The 20,550-nt window shown below is 41.3% G+C and overlaps 1 protein-coding gene across 1 annotated transcript in view; it reads left to right on the top strand.

Moving 5' to 3' along the window:
* The window catches only part of tbk1 (TANK-binding kinase 1), a 45,551-nt gene extending 26,642 nt beyond the window's left edge, over window positions 1–18,909 (top strand). Inside the window, exons 12-21 of the mRNA XM_078567800.1 lie at window positions 952–1,053; window positions 2,243–2,321; window positions 3,628–3,749; window positions 3,853–3,929; window positions 6,227–6,266; window positions 8,402–8,503; window positions 10,152–10,248; window positions 11,086–11,195; window positions 13,687–13,758; window positions 16,752–18,909. Of these exons, the coding sequence (XP_078423926.1) occupies window positions 952–1,053; window positions 2,243–2,321; window positions 3,628–3,749; window positions 3,853–3,929; window positions 6,227–6,266; window positions 8,402–8,503; window positions 10,152–10,248; window positions 11,086–11,195; window positions 13,687–13,758; window positions 16,752–16,803 (853 nt within the window). The 3' untranslated portion in view covers window positions 16,804–18,909. The remainder of the gene's footprint in view (window positions 1–951; window positions 1,054–2,242; window positions 2,322–3,627; window positions 3,750–3,852; window positions 3,930–6,226; window positions 6,267–8,401; window positions 8,504–10,151; window positions 10,249–11,085; window positions 11,196–13,686; window positions 13,759–16,751) is intronic.
* Window positions 18,910–20,550: the final 1,641 nt, after the last annotated feature.

The following is a 20,550-nucleotide window of genomic DNA, read 5'->3' as shown; positions in this document are numbered from 1 at the left end:
CCAGTTACCCGTGCAGATACCTTGGGCTGTTGAGCACTTCACAGAATCACAGAATTGTTACAGCACAGGAGGAGGACATTCAGCCCATCATGTCTGCATTGTCTCCCGCAATTTACCGAGTGCCACTCCCCCACCTTCTCCCATAGCATTGCACTTTCTTCCTTTTCAGATAATAATCCAATTCACTCTCGAAGTTAAAAACCCAGCCATTAAGCAGAATTTAGCAATATCCATTCCCTCTTGTGCATTCTGCTATATTGGAGATCTCTTCCAGCTGCATATCTCTTCATGTCCCATCTATTCCTGCTCTCCTCTCCAATCCATCAGTGGCAGCTCCTTCACCCGCTTTATCCTCAGCTCTGCCTCGATCTTCTGCTTTGACCCTTCCCTTTGACTGTACTGTTATCCTTCTGAACTCCTTTCTCTGCCTCCTGCCTGCTGTCACCTCTTTGTCCAGCAGCCTGGGAAGCTTTTGAGATGTGCCTTTGCACGTGAGAAGCATTTTAGAAATGCAAGTTGCTGTGGGCTCAGTGGCCACTTTAGGTAAACAGGAAGTGAAACATCTTGAGCAAAATAATGATGTAAATTGAATAGTGAGAAGCCAGGGTTACAGACTGACTCCTGGCATTAACTGAGCAAGAAAAAACTGGCTTTATTCCCACTCTGTCAATCAGAACAAAACAATAGACTCTCATATTTGCTAATGCATTTAAATCCACTGAATTGTGCAACAGATAAATGAATTCATTGGACTAGAACATTAGCTTCAGCACTTTGCTCTGCCTTACTTTGAAGTGTTAACACTTTCATTGCCATGGAATACAGAAATCAAGTTCGTCAGATTCTAGCTAGCCAAATTCCCCCATCCGTAAACCACAGCCTTGCAATTGTGTGCAAATAACGTGTGTTCTGCCAAGAGTTAAATTCTAACTTGTGCATTCACTCCACTAGTCGAATCATCATGGACAGCTTTCGTGAAACTTTGCACAAGAAGACTGAAGTGATCCTGAAACTAAACTTCTGCATGGCTACTGTTGAGAGAGCCAGAAATCTGTGAGTATTAGCATCACTGTCATAGTCACCACATACTTTTTATTGGTGTCACAGACATTTTTTAAAAATTTGTTCTTTCATGGGATGTGAGTGTCGCTAGCAAGGCCAGCATTTGTTGTTCATCCCTAATTGCTCTTGAACTGAGGGGCTTGTCAACACCATTTCAGAAGGCGGTTAAAAGTCAGCCACATTGCTGTGGATCTGCCGTCACTTGTAGGCCAGGCCAGGCAGGGATGGCAGATTTCCTTCCCTAAAGTGAACCAGATGGGTTTTTACAACAATCGATAGTTTCATGGTCACCTTTACTAGCTTTCAATTCCAGATTTTAATCAATTTAAATTCCACCAGCTGCTGTGGTGGGATTTGAACCATTGCCCCCCCAGATTATTAGCCTGGGTCTTTGGATTACAAACTCAGTGAGATTAATACTATATAACCGTCTCCCCACCGTTCCTATTTCTTTTAGAACTCTTCAAGCCAGCAGAGAATATTTTGAAACCAGGTATCAGAGAAAAAAGGCTGAGCCTAGCCCATTGTTTCACCCAATCTCCCCTGAGAAATTTAAAAGGGTTTTTTTTAAAAGAAAAATTACCAAGTTAAGAGTTAAAATTGGACAAGAAGGTTTGACATTTTTTTCAATACATTTTCTGCATTATTCCTAGTAAGTTTTAACTATAACTGTTGACTACTAGATGTTACTTTTATCATAAATCTAAGTTTTGGTGCTACATAACCCAGATACAATTTCTAGCCGCACATCTCGCGTTTGAAAAATTTTGATTGAAAACTGGGTCCAGTTCCAACTGCACTATGTATTTTGTCTTCAATATAAATGCAACTCACACACACGTAAATTATTTGTCAAATGTTCTCTTTGATAAAAAGTAAATTTTTTAAAAAATCATAGATTTATTTCATTATATATATATATGTGTGGGAAAAATTCTCAATGTTCGCAAAGTAAAAAAGCAGGAAACTCCAAGATGATCAAATTCTAGTTACGGCCAAGCTAGTGGATCAAAGTCTGGAATTCGGGCCTTGAATTTAAACCTGCTTAAGCAGCTGATAGAGGACCTTTCGGGATTCTCTCTTTTCTTTCTCAAATGCAATTTTAATAGAGATCCTAGCAAAATGCTGTAACATCTGTGCTAACTTTTCTTTTTGGTTGTGCATCTTGTACACTTGACAGATACAAGAATTTGCTGCAGCCAACCATACTGCCATCAGAACTGGACGAAATTCCGGAAATTCACAGCAAACTTCTGCGTGTGAGTAAATTATTTTGTGAAAATCAAGTAACCGACCATTTTCACTCTAGTGCTTGTCCGTTAAAATGTGACCAGAATAATTTGAATTTAATAGTCTTGAGGTTTCTGTTTGGTTTTTATAAATGTTTCCAGAGAACTTTCTCTGTATATCTGCCTGTATGTTATTGCACCACACACAGCTATGAGCCCACCCAGTTTAGAAATGCATTTAGAACTTTTAAGACTTGCATATTGCTCAGTAGATTTTTGTTTGTATGCCCTAGGTGTAAAGTATTACCTGAAGAAGCTCTGTTTCCCCTGCTTTCCCTTCATAAGTGTATTATAAAAGGCTTTACTTACTGACTCCTCCTAATCACTCAAAACTGTTTGAAGTTACTCGTTTCAGAAAATTTGTGCAGAGATTTTCAGTGAATAGAATAATAGGAAGGACAACAAATTTTTTATGTTTTACTATAGATAGGGTCTTCGTATTTGTAAGTTGTCAGGTAAATATAATAATTTTCATAATGTTATTGGAATTTATTGTAAGCTAGGAATAGTATGTGTCTGTGTGTGAGAGTGGGTGACTTAATTGAATTAGAGACAGCTGGCCTGAAGACTTTGATGTATCAGAAGAGATTAGAAATGGTTTGAAATGTTAAATAGTTAAATATGGTTGAAGTTTTGGAATGTGAGGTGTAAAGGGAGAAAGGAGTATAAAGGAGATGAGTTTATGTGTGAGAGGAAGGCATTCTAAGATCTTACAAGTGTGAAAAGCCTTCAGCCTCTAAGCCTCAAGTTGCTGTCTACATGAACTGAAATGAAGAAAACTCACCATGAATTCGATTGTTCAGGGTATCGTCTTACTTTGCCTGGGTCTTTTAAAATCTGTGTTTTACTGTTGCCTTAACGGAGGTGTAACTGGGAGTTAGATTAACTAGGGGAGCTAGGTGTTATCATAGTAGTAATTTATAAACCAATGAATGTGCTTAAAACCATTTAATAAAGGTTTAATTTAGTTTTATAAAAAACCTATAAGACTTGGTGGTCCTATTACTACTGAATTCAAGGCATGCATCTCAAAATAAATACAAATTGTAAAATAGTTGTGGCAGTTGTTTCAAGTTTCCCTCTGGGATTTAAACAGCTCAGCATTTAGCATCCGCTGTGCCATAACAGTTGATATTGAGTGATGCATTGCCAGATATTCTGTAGATATATATCTGAATATTCCAGCATGACATCTCTGACTATTCGTCCTTTCTCTTCTGCCCTGCTCTGTCCCTCAGTCACACGTTATAAGTTGAAAATGGTTTTTGTTGTGTAGTTGGCAGGTTCTTTGGAATCCATAAACCATGATTTGAAGGACATCGAGGACAAGTTTTTGCCTGGTGGTCAATTGTCAGATCATTGGACATATCAAGAAGGGACGTATCCAGAAGACAGAAAGTGAGCTTAAGTTTCCAAACATCTACCTGTTTCTTTGTTGTTGGGTTTGGCAGGAGCTGTCAATCTGCTCATATAAATCAAAAATATATTTTCTTTTTTTCAGTATTGAAAAACTTCAAGTTCTTTTGGACTTGATAACTGAGATCTATCATCAGTTCAAAAAGGATAAAGCACTACACAGTAAGGAAACATGCTTTTTATACATTGTTAGCAGGGTGATTGAAGGCTGGTGTGTCAGTCGCATTCAGATGAGGGCCTCTGACATCCAAGAATTTGGCCCTTTAAGAAACCTTACCTTTAAGATGAAGGGTCTGATTCCTTTCAGAACCTTACCTTTAAAAGATAATTACAACCAGAGTTTGGAGGTGGCGGGGGATGGGTGGTGAAAATTTGATGTTGAATTGAATGGATTTCTTTTTTCCCACGTGGGAAGAAGAAAGAAGTGAGTACATTCTCAGTAGAGCTCTTCCCCAGATGTTGTTTGAATGAGAATTTTGTACATCGCGCTGGTTTAAGATTGTTTTCAGTTCATAATGATGTGGGGCTGAGAACGAGGAGTTACCCTGCCGCCCCCACGTTGCCAAGTGAAAGACTGTGCGTGATGACTTTAATGCGAGCAAGTGGATAACCTAGGGAGTTTTGATTGAGGTGGTTGTGTGTGGGCTGGGGAAGGTGTGGGCTGATAGGACAAATAACCTTTTTCCATTACCAAGTTTTTTTTTTTAAATGTTCTTTTAAATGTTCTTTTGTTCCTTTTAAAGGTCATTTCAGCCACATTACCAAGGTAGAGTAAGGCTGCCTCTTCCATTTGGCTTCACATCACTTGCCAGGTTTTGAGCATGGCTCCTTCACTCCCAGTTTATACCAAAGCCACTTTGCAGCAGCACTGTAGCGGTTCAGGGAGGCGTCTCACCACCAGCTTCTCGAGGGCAGTTAGGAATGGGCAATAAACGTTGGCCTTTCCCTGCGACTCCCACAACCCATGAAAGAATATTAAAACAAAACACAAAGCATAATATTCCCAGCCTTTAATAGAGATAGGAATTACTGGAGATATGTAGCAGTTACTGAAGAGAGAAAAGATAAGTTAACATTTTGGGTATAGACGTTGTTATTTTTCTTTCCAGGAGCAGTTCATTCCAATGTATGTTTCTACCATTGTGGGTTTTTTTCAGTTTTCTAGCTTTTGCAGCAATTCTTTTTCTTAATTCCATTGGCCAATTTTATTTTCTGCCGTTAGTTATTAAACCTGCAAGAGTAAGAGACGTATATTTTAATGAAAAACTTTGGGAACTGCATGGAGCGTTGATATCTAAAACTTTGGAACTTGAGGTTCACATTCAGCCTTGACAAATGAGATTGAGAATTTTGCCTGTTGGCTTCTTCACAAAATGAGTTTGGAAAGTCTTGATCCAGTTCCTAACGGGCACAAAATTCTACCCAAATTTCAGGGCCAGCTTTAGTCTCATTCAGGCCGTAGAATGGCTGTGGGGAATAAATAAGGTGTGCTGAACTTTGCAGAGTAGAGCATGTTCTTCCAAGGTTGGGGCAGGGTTGGGGGGGTGATTTATCCTGCACCTGATTATGCTCTGCCTGACATATGAGCACTTGGCGTTGACACTGAGTACCTGGAATAGGAAGGTTCCATTGTCCAGCCTCAAGATCCCTCAACTGGATGAGTTCAACTTTTTGACGAGGAGCTTATTTTGGTTTGCTCAAATATACTGTGATTGAGAAGAAAGTGGAGGATCGAGTGATTGGGACCACAGGGCTTCTTGAGTGCCATTAGAAATGGGCAATAAAAGCTGGCTTGCCTGCGAAGCTCACTTCCCTAGAGCAAATTTTAAAAAATAATCTGCTTTGGTCTGCCATAAGCACATGACTCTTATGACTAGATATCATGAATTCTGCAATATCCTGTCTGCTGCAGCAGTTATACAATTCACCATGGCAGACTGGCCCCACTTAATTATTTTGCTGTAGGTGAACCAAAAGAGCCCTCTTCTATTTTTTTGCCAAGTTATTGGGAACTTATGGCAGCTCAATTCTATTAACTTTGTGCACCCTGGAAAATTCTGCCATTGTTCTAGTTACATTACTGTTTTTTAATAGTTGTGTGTGGCATAGCAAAATAAGCAGATGCAGTGATTCATAGAATAGACAGCACAGAAACAGGCCATTCAGCCCGACTGGTTTATGCTGGTGTTTCTGCTCCACACAAACCTCTTCCCACCCCTCTTCATCTAATCTCAACATATCCTTCTATTCCTTTCTCCCTTATGTACTTCTCTAGCTTTCCTTTAATTGCATTCATGTCTTTCACTTCAACTATTCTTTGTGGTAGTGAGTTCCATATTCTAGCCATGCTCTAGGTAAAGTAGTTTCCCCTGTATTCATTATTGAATTTATGAGTGAGAACTTATTTTTCTGACTTCTAAAACCTAAGGATTTTATCCCGAACACACTTTCTCTTTCAGAGCTACCTTATAACGAGGAGCAGATTCACAAATTTGACAAGTGAGTATTCCGTATGTGCTGGCTTCATTCTGATCGCTTGTGTTATAAGAGCAGTGTTTTCTACTCGTTACGGTTTCATTAAAAACACCAGTTACCATTAAAAACACGTGACACACATAATGGGGGTAATTTTCTGAATCTAAGCGGCCAGGCAGAAGAGCCGCCTGTTTACACTGGGAATGTGGGAGCGGGGACAGGAGTACATGGTTCCGCGATTTTCCCACTCTTTTGACCATGATGGTTGGAAAATCACGGGCAGCGTGTCTCTGAATTTTCAATATATTCCACCTCCCTCCTGGATGTGGACTCCCCAGTGGGTGTGCAGCAACTGAGTTAGCAGAGGACTGCAATAGACCAGAGAGCAATCTGCTCAGAACCTGGTGATCCTTAAAGGGACGCTGCCTCTGTGAATCAGTTTACTCAACCTATTTTTTTGAGGGAGAGAATAGTGGAAGCAGTGTCTCGTTGGAGTTCACAGATGATCAGGTTGACGTGTTTTGTAGAGATTTACTGAATTGCACTGTGCATTTGCGAACAAAAAGAGTGCTTTTTCTGCTCAAGGGGCTGACGCTTTACACTGTCAATGCCCCCAACCTGCCAGTCATCACTCTGACTGGGTGACCTTTTAGAAATGGAGGACGTGCCTCTACTGGTAGATGCAGTTCCATCACGCACTGAGCTAACTTTGCTAAGTCGAAATCCTGAAGCTCCAGAATAAAATTTTATATTTCTTTAAGCCCCATCTTTGCTTTAGCATGCTCAGTCAGCATCTCATTGTTCGGAAGGGAGGCCCTTGCTAAAGCTCGTGAGGTTAGAAATGCGGTAGAAATATTGTAAAATGTCAAATGGCCTGATAGTGCTGAAGGGACTTCTTCTGACTGACACAAATTGCAAACGAGCAATGAATTTCAGCGGCCCTATCAGTATAATTTAAACCAGAACAGAAAACGCTCAGATGTGCAGACTTGCTGAGTGTTTACCAGCCTATCCTGTTTTTATTTCAGATTTCCAGCATCTGTAGTATTTTGGTTTTGATTTCAGTTGAGAGTTGCACTGCTGGCTCTGCATTACAGCTCTACACAGGAAACGCTATCATTGTTGGCAGCTTACAAGAGAGCATTTTTTTTAAGAAAAGCATTTTACTAGGATAATTAATCATTTGTATCAGTCACAGTGTTTGTTCAGATACTGCTGTGGGTCAGATTTTTCTGTTCCCAGGTATATTGTATCACCTCAGTTCAGCCAATTGGGGAAATTTGTGTATGCAGTAAGGGAACCCGTCCCGATTTTCCAACCACTTAAGTGAAAGGATGGACAATCAATTTATTCTCTTATGGGCCGGCAGCCCCTCCTGCCTGATTTTCCTCTATGCTGCAGCCAGGTTTACATTGTTCATTCCTGCGATGTGAACGAATGGTAAGGTTGGCATCATTGACCACCCCTCCTCCTCCTCCTCCTGAACTGAGTGGCATGCTGGGCCACTTCAGAGTCAGCCACCTTGGTGTGAGAATGGAATCATGTACGGGCTAGACTGAGTAAGGGCAACAGGTTTCTTTTGCTAGAGGGCATCAGTAAATCAGTTGGGTTTTTGCAAAGGTGGCGTAACACACACAGGAACTGGGAAATGACTCCCTGAAAGTCGCCAAGCCCTCTAAACTGTTGGAGAAAATTGTGGTTATTTCTTCCTCTTATGTTTAATGTTAATTTTTCAATAACGAGAGCTGGTGATCTTGTAACAGATACCAAAGCCACCAGTATGAGGGAGCTGAATTATTGGCAAAAATTGGCAGAATTATTATAGCAGTTATGCCATTTTAATCACATGGGCTAAGTAGTATGATATTCTGTGATTTTAATTGCTACTGAATGCCCTTGTTTTGTTTGAAAAACAGACTAAATGCCCATAACAGCATGGTATGATGGCATAAAGAAAAGCTTTAATCTGGCACATTTAACATTCTACTCAATGCAGCCCAACCTACTGATACTGCAAGGATGAGTACAGTCAATACTCATTGCACCGAACTGCAGAGTGCCACGATTAAGCTTTAAAATGCCTTAAAAAATACGAGTTCCAAAATTAATTGTTATACTAGAATGTGTTAACATCGGTATTTTCTCATTTTCTGTTTTAGGCAGAAGATGTGGCTCCATGCGTCAAAAGCAATTTCCTTGTTCAAAGATGAATGTTTTGCAAAATATAAATCATTTCTTCATGTGGCAGATGACTGGATGGAGTGAGTTGCACTTTTTTTTAATTTAAAATTTGCTAGAGAGTTTTTACCCACTTCGGAATCTACTGGTAGATTTGTGAGCCCGAGCCTGTTGATGTATTTGTGACTAAGGTGCACCAATGGTTGCTGTCACTGTTGACAGTCAATATAGCAGTGGAGTTCTGAACATGATAAGTATGAATAGACCAGCTGGTCCATCAAGCCTGCCTTACATACCATGATGGCCGGAGGCTAAACACTTCTTCCCACCACCTCCCTATCTTTTACTCTCTGTCAGAGACACAAAAAACAGAAAAAAAGTCCCGGTCCAATAAAGGAAAATTCCTCTTCAATACCCTTGGGAATCGAAACCAGTTCAAGCTAAGTATTAGCTATAAGGACACTTGCCTCCTATGTGATGTGATATGACCCCTGCCCCAGTCAAGAACCGGTCCAGCTCCCTCTCAAAGTTAAGAACATAAGAAATAGCAGTAGACCATACTGTCCCTCGAGCCTACTTAGCCATTCAATACGCTCATGGCTGACCTGCCTCAACTCCATTTTCCCTGAGAGACCAAAATTCTGTTTATCTCAACCTTAAGTATATTAAATGACAGAGCATCCACAATCCTCTTGGGTAGAGAATTCCAAAGATTCGCTCCTCTGAGTGAAGAAATTTCTCCTCATCTCGGCCATAAATGATCGCCCCCTTATCCTGAGACTGTGCTCCTATGTTCTAGATTCCCCAGCCAGGGGAAACAACCTCTCAGTGCCTACCCTGTCAAGCCTTATCAGAATCCTGTATGTTTCAATGAGGTCACCACTCTTCGAAACTCCAAACGCTGTAGTTGTGTGGATTAATCTTTGGTGTCTGAACAGAGTGCTTTTGATTCTGAACCTGCAGGACAGTGGAAAATTATTTTCTATGTAATGCATTAAGCCAGTAGTGCAGTGCTGAGGGCGTGCTGCACTATCAGGGCTGTTAACTTACGGATGAGACATTAAGTTGATGCCATCAGCCTCTGCGTCTGGACACAATTATTTGAAAATAAGCCAATAAGTTCTCCCAATGCCTTGGGCAGCATTTGGCTGAATGGCCTCATTCTGTGCTGCAACCATTCTACGATTCTATCTCCTGGAGATGATGCCATGTATTAATAAATGTGTAAGAAAATGAATGTTACAGTTGAGTGCTTTTCCATGTAAATGGAATTTTATACCTAAGGTTTTGTAACCTCCTACAGCCCTTTGAGATTTCTGTGCTCCTTCAATGTTGACTTCTTGCACATCCATAATTTCAGTCACTGCACCATTGGCGGCCATGCTTTCAATTGCCTAAAACCTAAGCTCTTAAATTCCCTCCCTAAATGACTTTCTCCTTTCTGACTCTTCCTTTTTAAATTGTTCCTTAAAACCTATCCCTTTGACCAGGCATTTGGTCACCTGCAAGTTGCACAACATCAGATTTTGACTGATACCACACTAATGCCTTACGATGATGTTGAAAATGCGATATAAGTGCAAGTTGTTGTTGTGGTTGTGTATTCTGATTGTTGTAGCTTTCTTTGTGTAATTGCAGAAATCTAATTCTTGTAATAATCTAACAGTAATGTTGCTGTAGTTTTCTGACTATATAATGAGTTGGCTATAATGAGTTCTGCTTCCTTCGCAGGAAGATGCATTTTTTGAGAAGGCAAGAGCTGAGTGTTGCTACTCAGTTTGTAAATATTGAGCAGGAAGTATTCACTTACCAGGAACATATCAAAAAGGTATAGCTGTTTGGACCTTGAAGAGATTAGCAACAATTTTTTTATCATCTTATTTTGGGACATGGGTGATTCTGACGGGGCTGAATTAGTTGTCCGCCCTTAATTACCTTGAGAAGTGGGTGATGCCCCTTCTTGAGTTGTACTTGATCCACTTGCTTGATTTAGTGGCTTGCTGAGCCTTTTCACAGGGCATTCAGAGCCAGCCATGGAGTCGCACGAGGGTTATCAGCCCCCCAGGAGTGCCCTGCAGGAATTGAAAATTAATCTCCAGGACACTGTGGCACACAAACCTGGAAGAAGAATCACAAGGGACATCAAAAAAGATTGCATGTTCTTTTCCTGTTTCCTTGAGCACTTCAATTTATTACTGGAGAAAAGAATGTTTGACAGGCAGTCAAGAAGTATCCAGTTCGGTGACGGAGAATCTGTTTGCTTTACAATTGGTGGGAGAAGGCTGGGAGCTGAAAGGATGGGCATGTTGGGTGACCAATGGGGGTTAAAGGTCAGATGATGAAACCTTCAGGAATGCATCCAATTAAAACAGGCATTCTTTAGTCGCCCATAGGCTAAGTTAGGGGGTGATGGGGCTTTGCCCCTGGCCATTTTCAGTAAATGACCAGATTCTTTGCTACGCCATTAACTGGGTGCTCTCATCCTCTGGGTTATTGGCTCAGCACCATAACCACGATGCTACCGTACCCCAATTTAATTTGTCCCTGGTTGATTGTGGTGGGGTTGAGTTACACAAAAACATTTTTGATGAATTAGCACTAACATCTCTCTCTCCCCCCACTCACCACACTCTTTCTCCCCCCCCCCCCCATTTTGTCCTCATAGCTGCAGGAGCTGCTGCCTCAGAAAGCACTCACGGCAACGTCTGGTGACTGGAAGCCTCCGGGATCTCTTGGTTACCCAAGTCAGAATACCTTGATGGAAATGACCATTGGGTAAATATTTTTGCATTGATATCAAGCGGGTTGTGATTTCCTACATTCGGTGCTACCAATTCACCAACCTTAGCACAGTCGCTATTTGGTTTTTATCGTCTATATGGCTATCTCCCACCAGCTATGCTAATTTGGCAGAGAGCAATTGATCTTCAGTAGAGTGTAGTTTTTGACTGCCTAGAAGAAATTTATATTCATATTGATAAGCCTGCACACATTTTAGTTTACAGCTGGTTCATCTAGTTTAATTAAAATGGGGAAATTGATTTACTGATTTATATTAACTACTTCACGTCATTGATAAATTGAATTGTCAGAGCAGTCACTCACAAGGATTCCTCTCTCTAGAATTGCATCCTACACTATAGGAACAAGTATTTACCCCAAAAAATGTCATCGGACACATCAGGCTTGCTCTGCAGGTGCTGTACAATTTCCGTGGGCATTGACTCCTCCTCACTTATTTTGACCTAATTTGATCTTATCGAAACATATAAACAATTCTGAGGGGACTTGTCAGGGTGGATGCCGAGAGGATGTTTCCCCTCGTGGGGAAAATCTAGGACAAAGGGGCACAGTTTCAAAATAAGGGGTCTCCCATTTAAGATGGAGATGAGGAGGAATTTCCTCTCTCAGAAGATCATTAATATTTAGAATTCTGTTCCCCAGAGAACATTGGAGTCTGGGTGATTGAATATACTCAACCTTGAGCATGTTCAGATTTTTGATTGATTAGGGAGTTAAAGTTTATGTGGGCAGCAGGCAGGAAAAGTGGAGTTAAGACCACAATCAGATCAGCCATGATCTTATTGAATGGCGGAGCAGGCTCAAGGGGCCAAATGACCCATTCCTGCTGCTATTTCTTATGCTCTTAAGACTCCTCTGGGGTCATGAATAATCAAAAGATGTAAAATGTCCGAATAATCAAAAGATATAAAATGTCCAATGACATTCTGAATCTCCCCTGATCACTGGAACCATGTGTGTGAGCTTTCCCCTCTAAACCAGGTTTGTACAAATAAATATTTTCATTTAAAGCTTACACCAGTTAGGAGTATGCAGAAGACCCAGAGAAGTGAGCCCATTCTTTTGGCCCACGATTCTGCTAGCCAGTGGGGCGGCTGGGATCCGTGACAAGTCTGCAGTGCAGAAGTGATCTGTTTCGCTGTGATCCATCAGTATTAATAAACCAGCCTGAGTCCAGTCTATCTACGCCAGTGTATCAGTACCACTATAAATGAGTATTGAAAGAACGATTCTGCCTCTTAAGTGTTGTGATATTGTTTTGAAGTGCGTGTAGTTTAACTCACTGCTGAAAATGTAAATAGTTTGGTATGCATCACAAGAAGTGATACAAGTTAAAGTGATATGGTAATTGGAGCAGTATTGATCAGGTAACATGTATGAAAAGCTCTCTTAGAATTTTTGTTATCCTTCAATAAAGAACCCTTATTTAAATTGCCAATCATTGTCATAGTCTTTGGTACGTAAAGGCCAATCACCCTACATCTAGCAAAGTATTCCCCAACTCTATCTTCTTGAGTGCCCCTACTTTTCATCGCTCCACTACAGGCAATGCTTTCAGCTGCCGCAGCCCTAAACTCTGGAATTCCCTCTCTAAAACTCTCCGTTTCTCCCGTCCTTTAGGGTACTCCAGTAAACTTACCTCCTTTGTCCGAATTTTTGGTCATCTACCCTAATACCTCATTATGTGGCTCGGTGTCAAATTTTGTTTGATACCACTTCTGCAAAATGCCTTGGGATGTTTTTGCCACATGAAAGGCGTTATATAAACGCAAGCTGTGATTGGTATATAGTGCGTGTTTTGCTGATTGATTTCCACTGCCGAATGTGATTGAGTAGAACTTTTAGCTTGGAATGTGGCTTGATGAGAGAAAACAAAATGGGAGAATGGTGTAACGCTCGAACAGTGAATGCGTTAGCACAAGTAGGTTAAAAACAATTGGGAAAGAGATAAGCACGCACTTGACGAATGCGACCAGCTCGGGAAATCACATTCTTCAAGGGACTGGATGTAAGTGGCCCAAGTGTGAAATGTTCCTTCTGCCTTTCCTTTTAATATTTAACCAACTTGGTCATAAATAACAGAAGTTAAATAATGTTGAGTGTACACTGGGGCAGGCAGATAATGCAAGGCATAAATCTCTTAAAAAGAAATCCTTAGAATTTCCTCTGTACCATCCAGTGGTGTATGAAAGTCAGCTTAACTTAGCTACTGAGCAGCATTGTAGCCTCAGAGGTGAATAGTCCTTCACAAAAGAACACAGTCTTGGATTTTTTTTTGGATGCTGAATGGAATTTCTCTGTAACGTGTTTATTTTACTTTGCGAAGTTATAAAAATTGCTTTGAGCTTCAGTGTCGTGATTTGAAACGGGATTTGGCCTTGGTCGCAGCGGATTGTCAGTGGACAGAAATAGTATATAACATGTTCTTCCCCCTTCAAAATCCATGATTTAACTCCTTCTGCAGAATGAAGAAACTGAAGGAAGAAATGGAGGGAGTCGTCAAGGAGCTCGCTGAGAATAATCACATCCTGGAAAGGTAAATGCAGCATAAATTTAGTCACCCAGCAAACCCCCACACAAAATTACAGTGCAGTGAGAAAAACAACTGCAAATTCCAAGCCTGTGTACTGATGCAGCACTTCCACAGCTGTGGGATGCGCAAAAGCGCTTCACAGCTGGTTACTTTTTCCAAGTGTAGCCACTGTTGTAATGTCGGAAATGCAGCACCCAATTTGCGCACAGCTTGCTCCCATAAACAGCGATGAGATAATGACCAGACAATCTGCCTCAGTAGTGTTGGTTGAGAGAAGAGTGTTGGCCAAAAGCATCCCCTCCTTTGACGAGTCCCATGGGACCTTTCGCATCCATCTTGGAAGGCCTCAGTTCGATGTCTCATCTGAAACGCAGCACCTCTGACCGTGCACCACCCTCTCAGTACTGCACAGGGCCATCAGCCTGAATTATGCGCTTATGACCTGGAGTGGGACTTCAACCCACAACCTTCTGATTCAGAGACCAGAATGCTGCCTTCTGATCCAAGGCTAACATCTAAATACTGAAAACCTGGCAAGAAATAAATACAGGGAATGCTGGAAATAAGAGAATTTTGTCTTTAGAATCTGGAAAATTGAGGGGGTGGGGGAGGATTTTGTTAAAATGGGTAGCTTTAAGCTTTATCAATTATTCTGTCAACATTTGAAGAATGTACAGATCTGAGTAGTATTTTGGGTATAAATCCCTTATTCAGACACATGCACTGTGCTTGTATTCAGTCACTGAAGGACCTGCTGTACATTTTACAGCATATTCTACCTCAGTAAGAGAAAGACAGATAATTGTACTTGGAGACTGATTTCCCACCCTTCATTCCTTTCGAAACGAAGTATGCAGATCCTCCCATGTGTGCACAAACAGTGAACTTAGCCTGAAAGCTTTGCGGCCTTTTTCACAGATTCCTGTCTTTTGCGGCCCTGTGTTTGCTCCCAGTTTCCCAGCACCTTGAATTAAAAATTCTCACCTTTGACTACCTCTACAACCAACCTATATGTCCTCCTTCAGTCCTGCGCCTCATGTCCCGCGGGCCTTTCCCTATCCCTCTAGCCCAACAACAACAGCAACTTTCATTTACATGGCACCTTAACGTAGTAAAGGCTTCAAAGGAGCATAAGCAGGTAAAGTTGACACTGACCTACATAAGCAACTATTAGGGCAGGTGAGCAATAGCTGGGTAAAAGTTGTATATTTTAAGGAACGACTCAAAGGAAGAGGAAGAGCCAGAAAGCTTTAGTGAGGGAATTCCAGAGCTTAGGGTTCAGGCAATTGCCTCCAGTAGTGGGGTAATTTAGATCAGTAAGAGGCCAGAATTGGAGGAATGCAGGGAAATCGGAGGGTTCTTGAGCTGGAGGAAGTTACAGAGAAAGGGAGGGGCAAGGCACTGAAGGGGTTTGAACACAAGGATAAATGTTTTAAAATTGTGCCATTGACTCACAATGGCTCTCAGTCCAGCAGTGAGCACAGATTATGGGTAATCAGGATACCGGTACCAGCCCTGGTGTTGCACTTGCTCCCTAAATCCTATTATCTCTCCAGTTCTTTGTACCTTTTTCAAACACCATCTTTTTGATGAAAGCAAAATACTGCAGATGCTGGAAATCTGAAATAAAAACAAAAACCGAGTTAATGTTTCGTGTCCGTATGACTCTCCTTCAGACCATCTCTTTGACACAGCTTTTTTTTCACTCCACTCCTAACTCTTCCACCACAGCTCAGCACCTCTTCTTTATTTTAGTTATTTTCTCTCACCCACCTCCACAAAGGTACCTTGGGTTTTAGGCACTTTAAAACCTTCCAGACATGACGTTGAGTTCAGCAATTTCGGATCATAATCACTTCTTGCATTTTTTTTTTTCAGACAGCGAGTGCTAATTTTGATTCTGCTGTTGTCATTTACAGTTCCTCAGGATCAGCTTTTTGTTTCTTTACTTGCCCCGTTACCAACCACCTTTTGCCTTGCATCATCACCACCTATTTGTCGTTTAATCTCTCTCACCTTCCATCCTAACACAGAATTTCCCTTTTGTTCTTTCCTCCCCTTCCCACTTTTCCTGCCCCTGTAAAAAACCTATTATGCCTCGTGACTTTTTCCAGACCTGACAAAAGGAAATGGGCCTAAGACATTAACTCTGTTCTCTCCACAGATGAAGCCAGGCCGATTCTGAATGTTTACAGCAGTTTCTGTTTTTATTTCTGAATTCCAGCATCCATAGAATGTTGCTTTTATATAAATGCAAAGTGTAGGTCATTCCGATCCCAATTTTCACTGTCTCATAGACTTTGTTCACTTACTTTACCCCGCCGTCACTGCAGCTAACTGTGCCCCTTAAAGACTTGGGTGAAACTGGAACACATAATATAATAAATGGACAATTATGATTGCCATGCACTGCAGCACGTTGATATCATATACTAGTGTGCTCTGTCACACAGACGCCGACACACCAAACCTGAGAGGTCACCAGAGTTTAGTTCTTTTGATTATTGATCCATTTGAAATATGGCTACGTGGAAGGTTGGTGTGTCCAAGTCAAAAAATGAAACCTCGCCTGCAAACATGTTTTATAACTGCAGCAGACTCCAGAGTTTAGCAGTAAATCTCGGTCATCTTCCTTTTGGCAGCAGTTATATTAGAAATACTAGATTTACAGGCAAATGAATAAGCCAATAATGAAAATAAATTAGCCCCAAAATAATTCAGAAAATTACCCCTTTAGTAATTTCCTAAAAATTAATCCTTCGTCAGTTCAAAAAAAAAAAATCCAAGAGTTGCACATTTAGCTATTCCAAAAATAAGTTTCTCATAGGAGAATTTGTATTTTTTTATAGTCTCAGACTTACAAATAGTCGTTTGGTAGTGCCCCCCCCCCCCCCCCCCCCACCCACCCACCCACACACACACACACACACACACACACTCAAAGAGAATTTGGCTGTATTCTCTGTGATGCTAATTCACACATTTGTTTTCAACAGGTTTGGAGCTTTGACTGTGGATGGAGGAATTCAAAATGCTAATCACCTCTAAATTGGAGTTAACAGCCCCGTATTGTTCAACAGGAACCACTGTTCCCTCCAGTTATTAACCCTAGTGCACCCTGCTCTAAATCTTTTTATTTTGTAAGACTGAAAGTTAAGACTCAAATGTTGATGGAAGGAAAACTGGAAATCTCAGGGTAGTTTCTTTTCCCCCCTTTTGCTCGTTTTCTTGGTGTCATTTTTTTTCCAAACCCTGCTGACCATGTCAGTTGAACATTGGCAAAATCCTATAACGCTATCTCATATTCCCAAATGTACTTATTCTGCAGGGTGTGCTATACTTGTTAGTGCTGTTGAAACAAATCTGTATATAGTAATGTGTTGTTTACTCTAATTCGTAACAGCTACTTACATTTACTTAGCGCCTATTGCAGCTAAATGGCCCAACATGTTTCATGGTCGTGGTCAGAGCCAAATGGGAGTCGGAGAGAGAATTGAGGAAACTAGCTAGAAGGAGGGTATTTTTAAGGAGGTTTAACCTCAGAAGGTTGGCAGATGATGAGGAGGAGTGCAGCGACAGTAGGTGGGCATGGTAAGGGTGTCTCACTGCTTCACAGCTGCTCACCTGCACCCTCCAAACCTTTAGAAATATTGCTGGGTGTAACTTGTCACAAAGTTGACCTTCAATTTGCCAAACCACTTAGTGTGCTGTGGCCTTGGTTGAAAACGTTTTTGTTGTGTATTTTCCCAATTTTAATTCAGATGAGACCCACAGTGAAGCTGATGAAAGCAGTTGTTAATTTCATTACTGTATAAGCATAGAACCCAAACAATTGGATGAGATTAATGGAATTTAAAGGCTGATTGTACCTTTGTAAAGAATGTGAATACAGCCCCTCTTATTTGTATATATTGTACATTGTTGTATGCATAACTTAACTTTTACATCTATAATTGAATAGAACGGGCAGTGCATATCGAAGTTGAGCAAATTTGATTTTACCATAAGTAAGAGAGCTATAGATGTTAGCAGTTCTGTTTTTGTTGTTAATAGGATATGAGCATCCCCTGTTGCCCTTGTGAAGGTGGTGGTGAGCCACCTTCTTGAACCGCTGTAGTCCGTGTTTTACTCCCACAGTGCCCTTAGGGAGGGATTCTGGGATTTTGAACCAACGCCAATGAAGGAGTGGCAATATACTTCCAAAACCAGGATTCTGTCTTGGAGGGGAACTTGCAGGTGGTGGAGTTCCCATGCACCTGCTGCCCTTGTTCTTCGAGGTGATGGGTTTGGAAGGTGTTGTCGAAGGATCCTCAGCAAGTTGCTGCAGTACATCTCTTGGATAGTACACACTGCTACCAGTGTGTGCCAGTGATGAACGGAGTGAATGTTTGAAGTGGGAATGAGGTGCCAGTCAAGTAGGCCACTTTGTCCTAGATGGTGTCGAGCTTCTTGAGTGTTGTTGAAACTGCACTCATTCAGGCAAGTGGAGAGTATTCTATTGCACTCCTAACTTGAGCCTTGTAGATGGTGGACAGGCTTTGGAGAGTCAGGAGGTGAGTTACTCACTGCAGAATTCCCAGCCTTGACCTGCCCTTGTAGCCACAGTATTTTTATGGCTGGTCCAGTTCAGTTTCATATCATTGGTGACCCCCAGGACGTTTATGTCACGTACCTTATAACAATATAAATTAATTCCCCCATTCGTAAAATGCTGTCTAGTCTCTTCCGTATAATTAAGTTGCACTCCTAATTGACAAGGGCAGTGGAATTAAGGCAGTTTCATATATTCTCTGTAAATTATCTAAAAATTATATTTTCAAACTCTTATAATCAATAATACGTTTGATAATTTTGTTTGAGAGGTAAAATGCTGCCTGGATAAATTGACCAAAGGTATTCTAATGCTGACCGAATTAAATGCAATAGCAGATATTAAATATTTTTGACTTAGAAACCTGTAAATGTCTTGTGATACAGTTAAGAGCTGCAGAATGAGTCAAGGCTATACTTGCAATAAAGTACTGAAACACCTTGGTTTAGTAATCTGTTATCTCTAGTTGTATGCTGCATGATTAGAAACTATCTATAATAGACTATAAACCTTACAACCTGTGTCTACCATCTGACTACTAAGTCTTTCCTCCTGTTGTCACACTTCTGTGTCGTGTTTTTTTTTTGCTAGATGGAATAGCGTGTCCAATTTTGGGCACCACATTTTATGGATGGCCCTGAAGGCTTTGGATGGGGGTGCAGAAGGGATTTACTAGAATGGTTCCAGGAGTGCGAAAATACAGTTACATGGATTTTAAATTCATTCATGGGAGGTGGGTGTTGCTGACTAGGCCAACATGTATTGCCTTTCCTAATTGTCCTTGAGAAGATGGGGGTGTGCTTCGTTCTTGAACCGCTGCAGTCCGTGCGTCGTAGGTACACCCAACAGTGCTGTTAGAGAGGGAGTCCCAGGATTTTGACCTAGTGACAGTGAAGGAATGGCAATATAGTTCCAAAGCAGGATGGTGAGAGACCTGGAGTGCTACTTGCAGGTGTTGGTGAAAACAGAAAATGCTGGGAATAAATCAGCAGGCCCGGCAGCATCTGTGGAGAGAGAAATGGAGTTAACGTTTCAAGTCCTTACGACTTTGAAAAAGAGTCATACGGACTCGACACGTTAACTCTCTTTCTTCCTCCACAAATGTGCCAGACCTGCAGAATTTTTCCAGCACTTTCAGATTTCCAGCACTGCAGTATTTTGCTTTTATAATATTGCAGGTGGTGGTGATCCATGCATCTGTGGCCCTTGTCCTTCTAGGTGGTAGAGGTCCTAGGTTTTGAATCTGGGATTTTTTCTCTTTCGAGTAGAGAAGGCTAAGAGGAGATTTGATAGAAGTATTTAAAACTATGAAAGATTTATAAGGAGTAAATAAAGGGAAACTGGTTCCATGGGCTGAAGGTTCGATAATGAGAGGGCACAGCGGTGAACAAGAGGCAACATCGGGAAAAGCTTTTTAATGCAACGCCTGGTTGGTATTTGGAATGCAATTCTTGATGGGGTGATGAATAGATTCAACAGGAGCCTTCAAAATGGAATTAGATAAATACTTGAAGGAGAAAAAAATTGCAGTTATATGGGGAAAGCTGGGGAGTGTGACTAACTGGATTGCTCTTTGGGAGATCCAGCATGGACTCAATGGAGTGAATGGCCTCCTGTCCTGTACTATTCTATGATTCTGTAACTATAACCTCCTTCATTTGCATTTAAAATGGAGCTGTCCATCTAAACTTCTGCAGTTCTGTAATAGGCTCTTCAGCCCAGCCTGTCCTCTTGCTGTTTACCTTTCACATGAACAGTAGTCCTAATTCTACCTTTGTTGGCATATCACTTTTATCTGACTTTCTATCAACCATCTCTCTGACCTACTCTTGCATGTTGTTATGACCTCTGCAGTGACCAGCTCCAGATGTGTGTCCCATAGCCTCATAATCCTCTTGTCAAAATATTTCTCCTCCTCTCTGCCCCAACTCTTCTACATTTATTCTGGATTCCGTGTCCCCTCGTTCTGTAAGCTTTCAACCACTGGAAACTTGGCAGGGTGGAGATTTTTGAGTCCCCCCCCCCCCCCCCCCCCCCGGGAAGAAACAGGGTGCTGGCGGCCTGAAGATAGGAGGGTATGATTTTCCCGCCCACCTGAAGCAGGTGGTAGGCTCTTTCAATATGCAAATTGTACCTGGGACCAGGTGAACGTTTTAGTAAGAAAGAGCCTGCATTTATATGGCAACTATCAATCTCAGTGTTAT

The sequence above is a fragment of the Cetorhinus maximus genome, chromosome 22, assembly GCF_964194155.1.
Source record: "Cetorhinus maximus chromosome 22, sCetMax3.hap1.1, whole genome shotgun sequence".
Lineage (NCBI taxonomy): Eukaryota > Metazoa > Chordata > Chondrichthyes > Lamniformes > Cetorhinidae > Cetorhinus > Cetorhinus maximus.
Note: the sequence above shows the minus strand (reverse complement) of the source record. Positions and strands in the feature narration are given on the sequence as shown.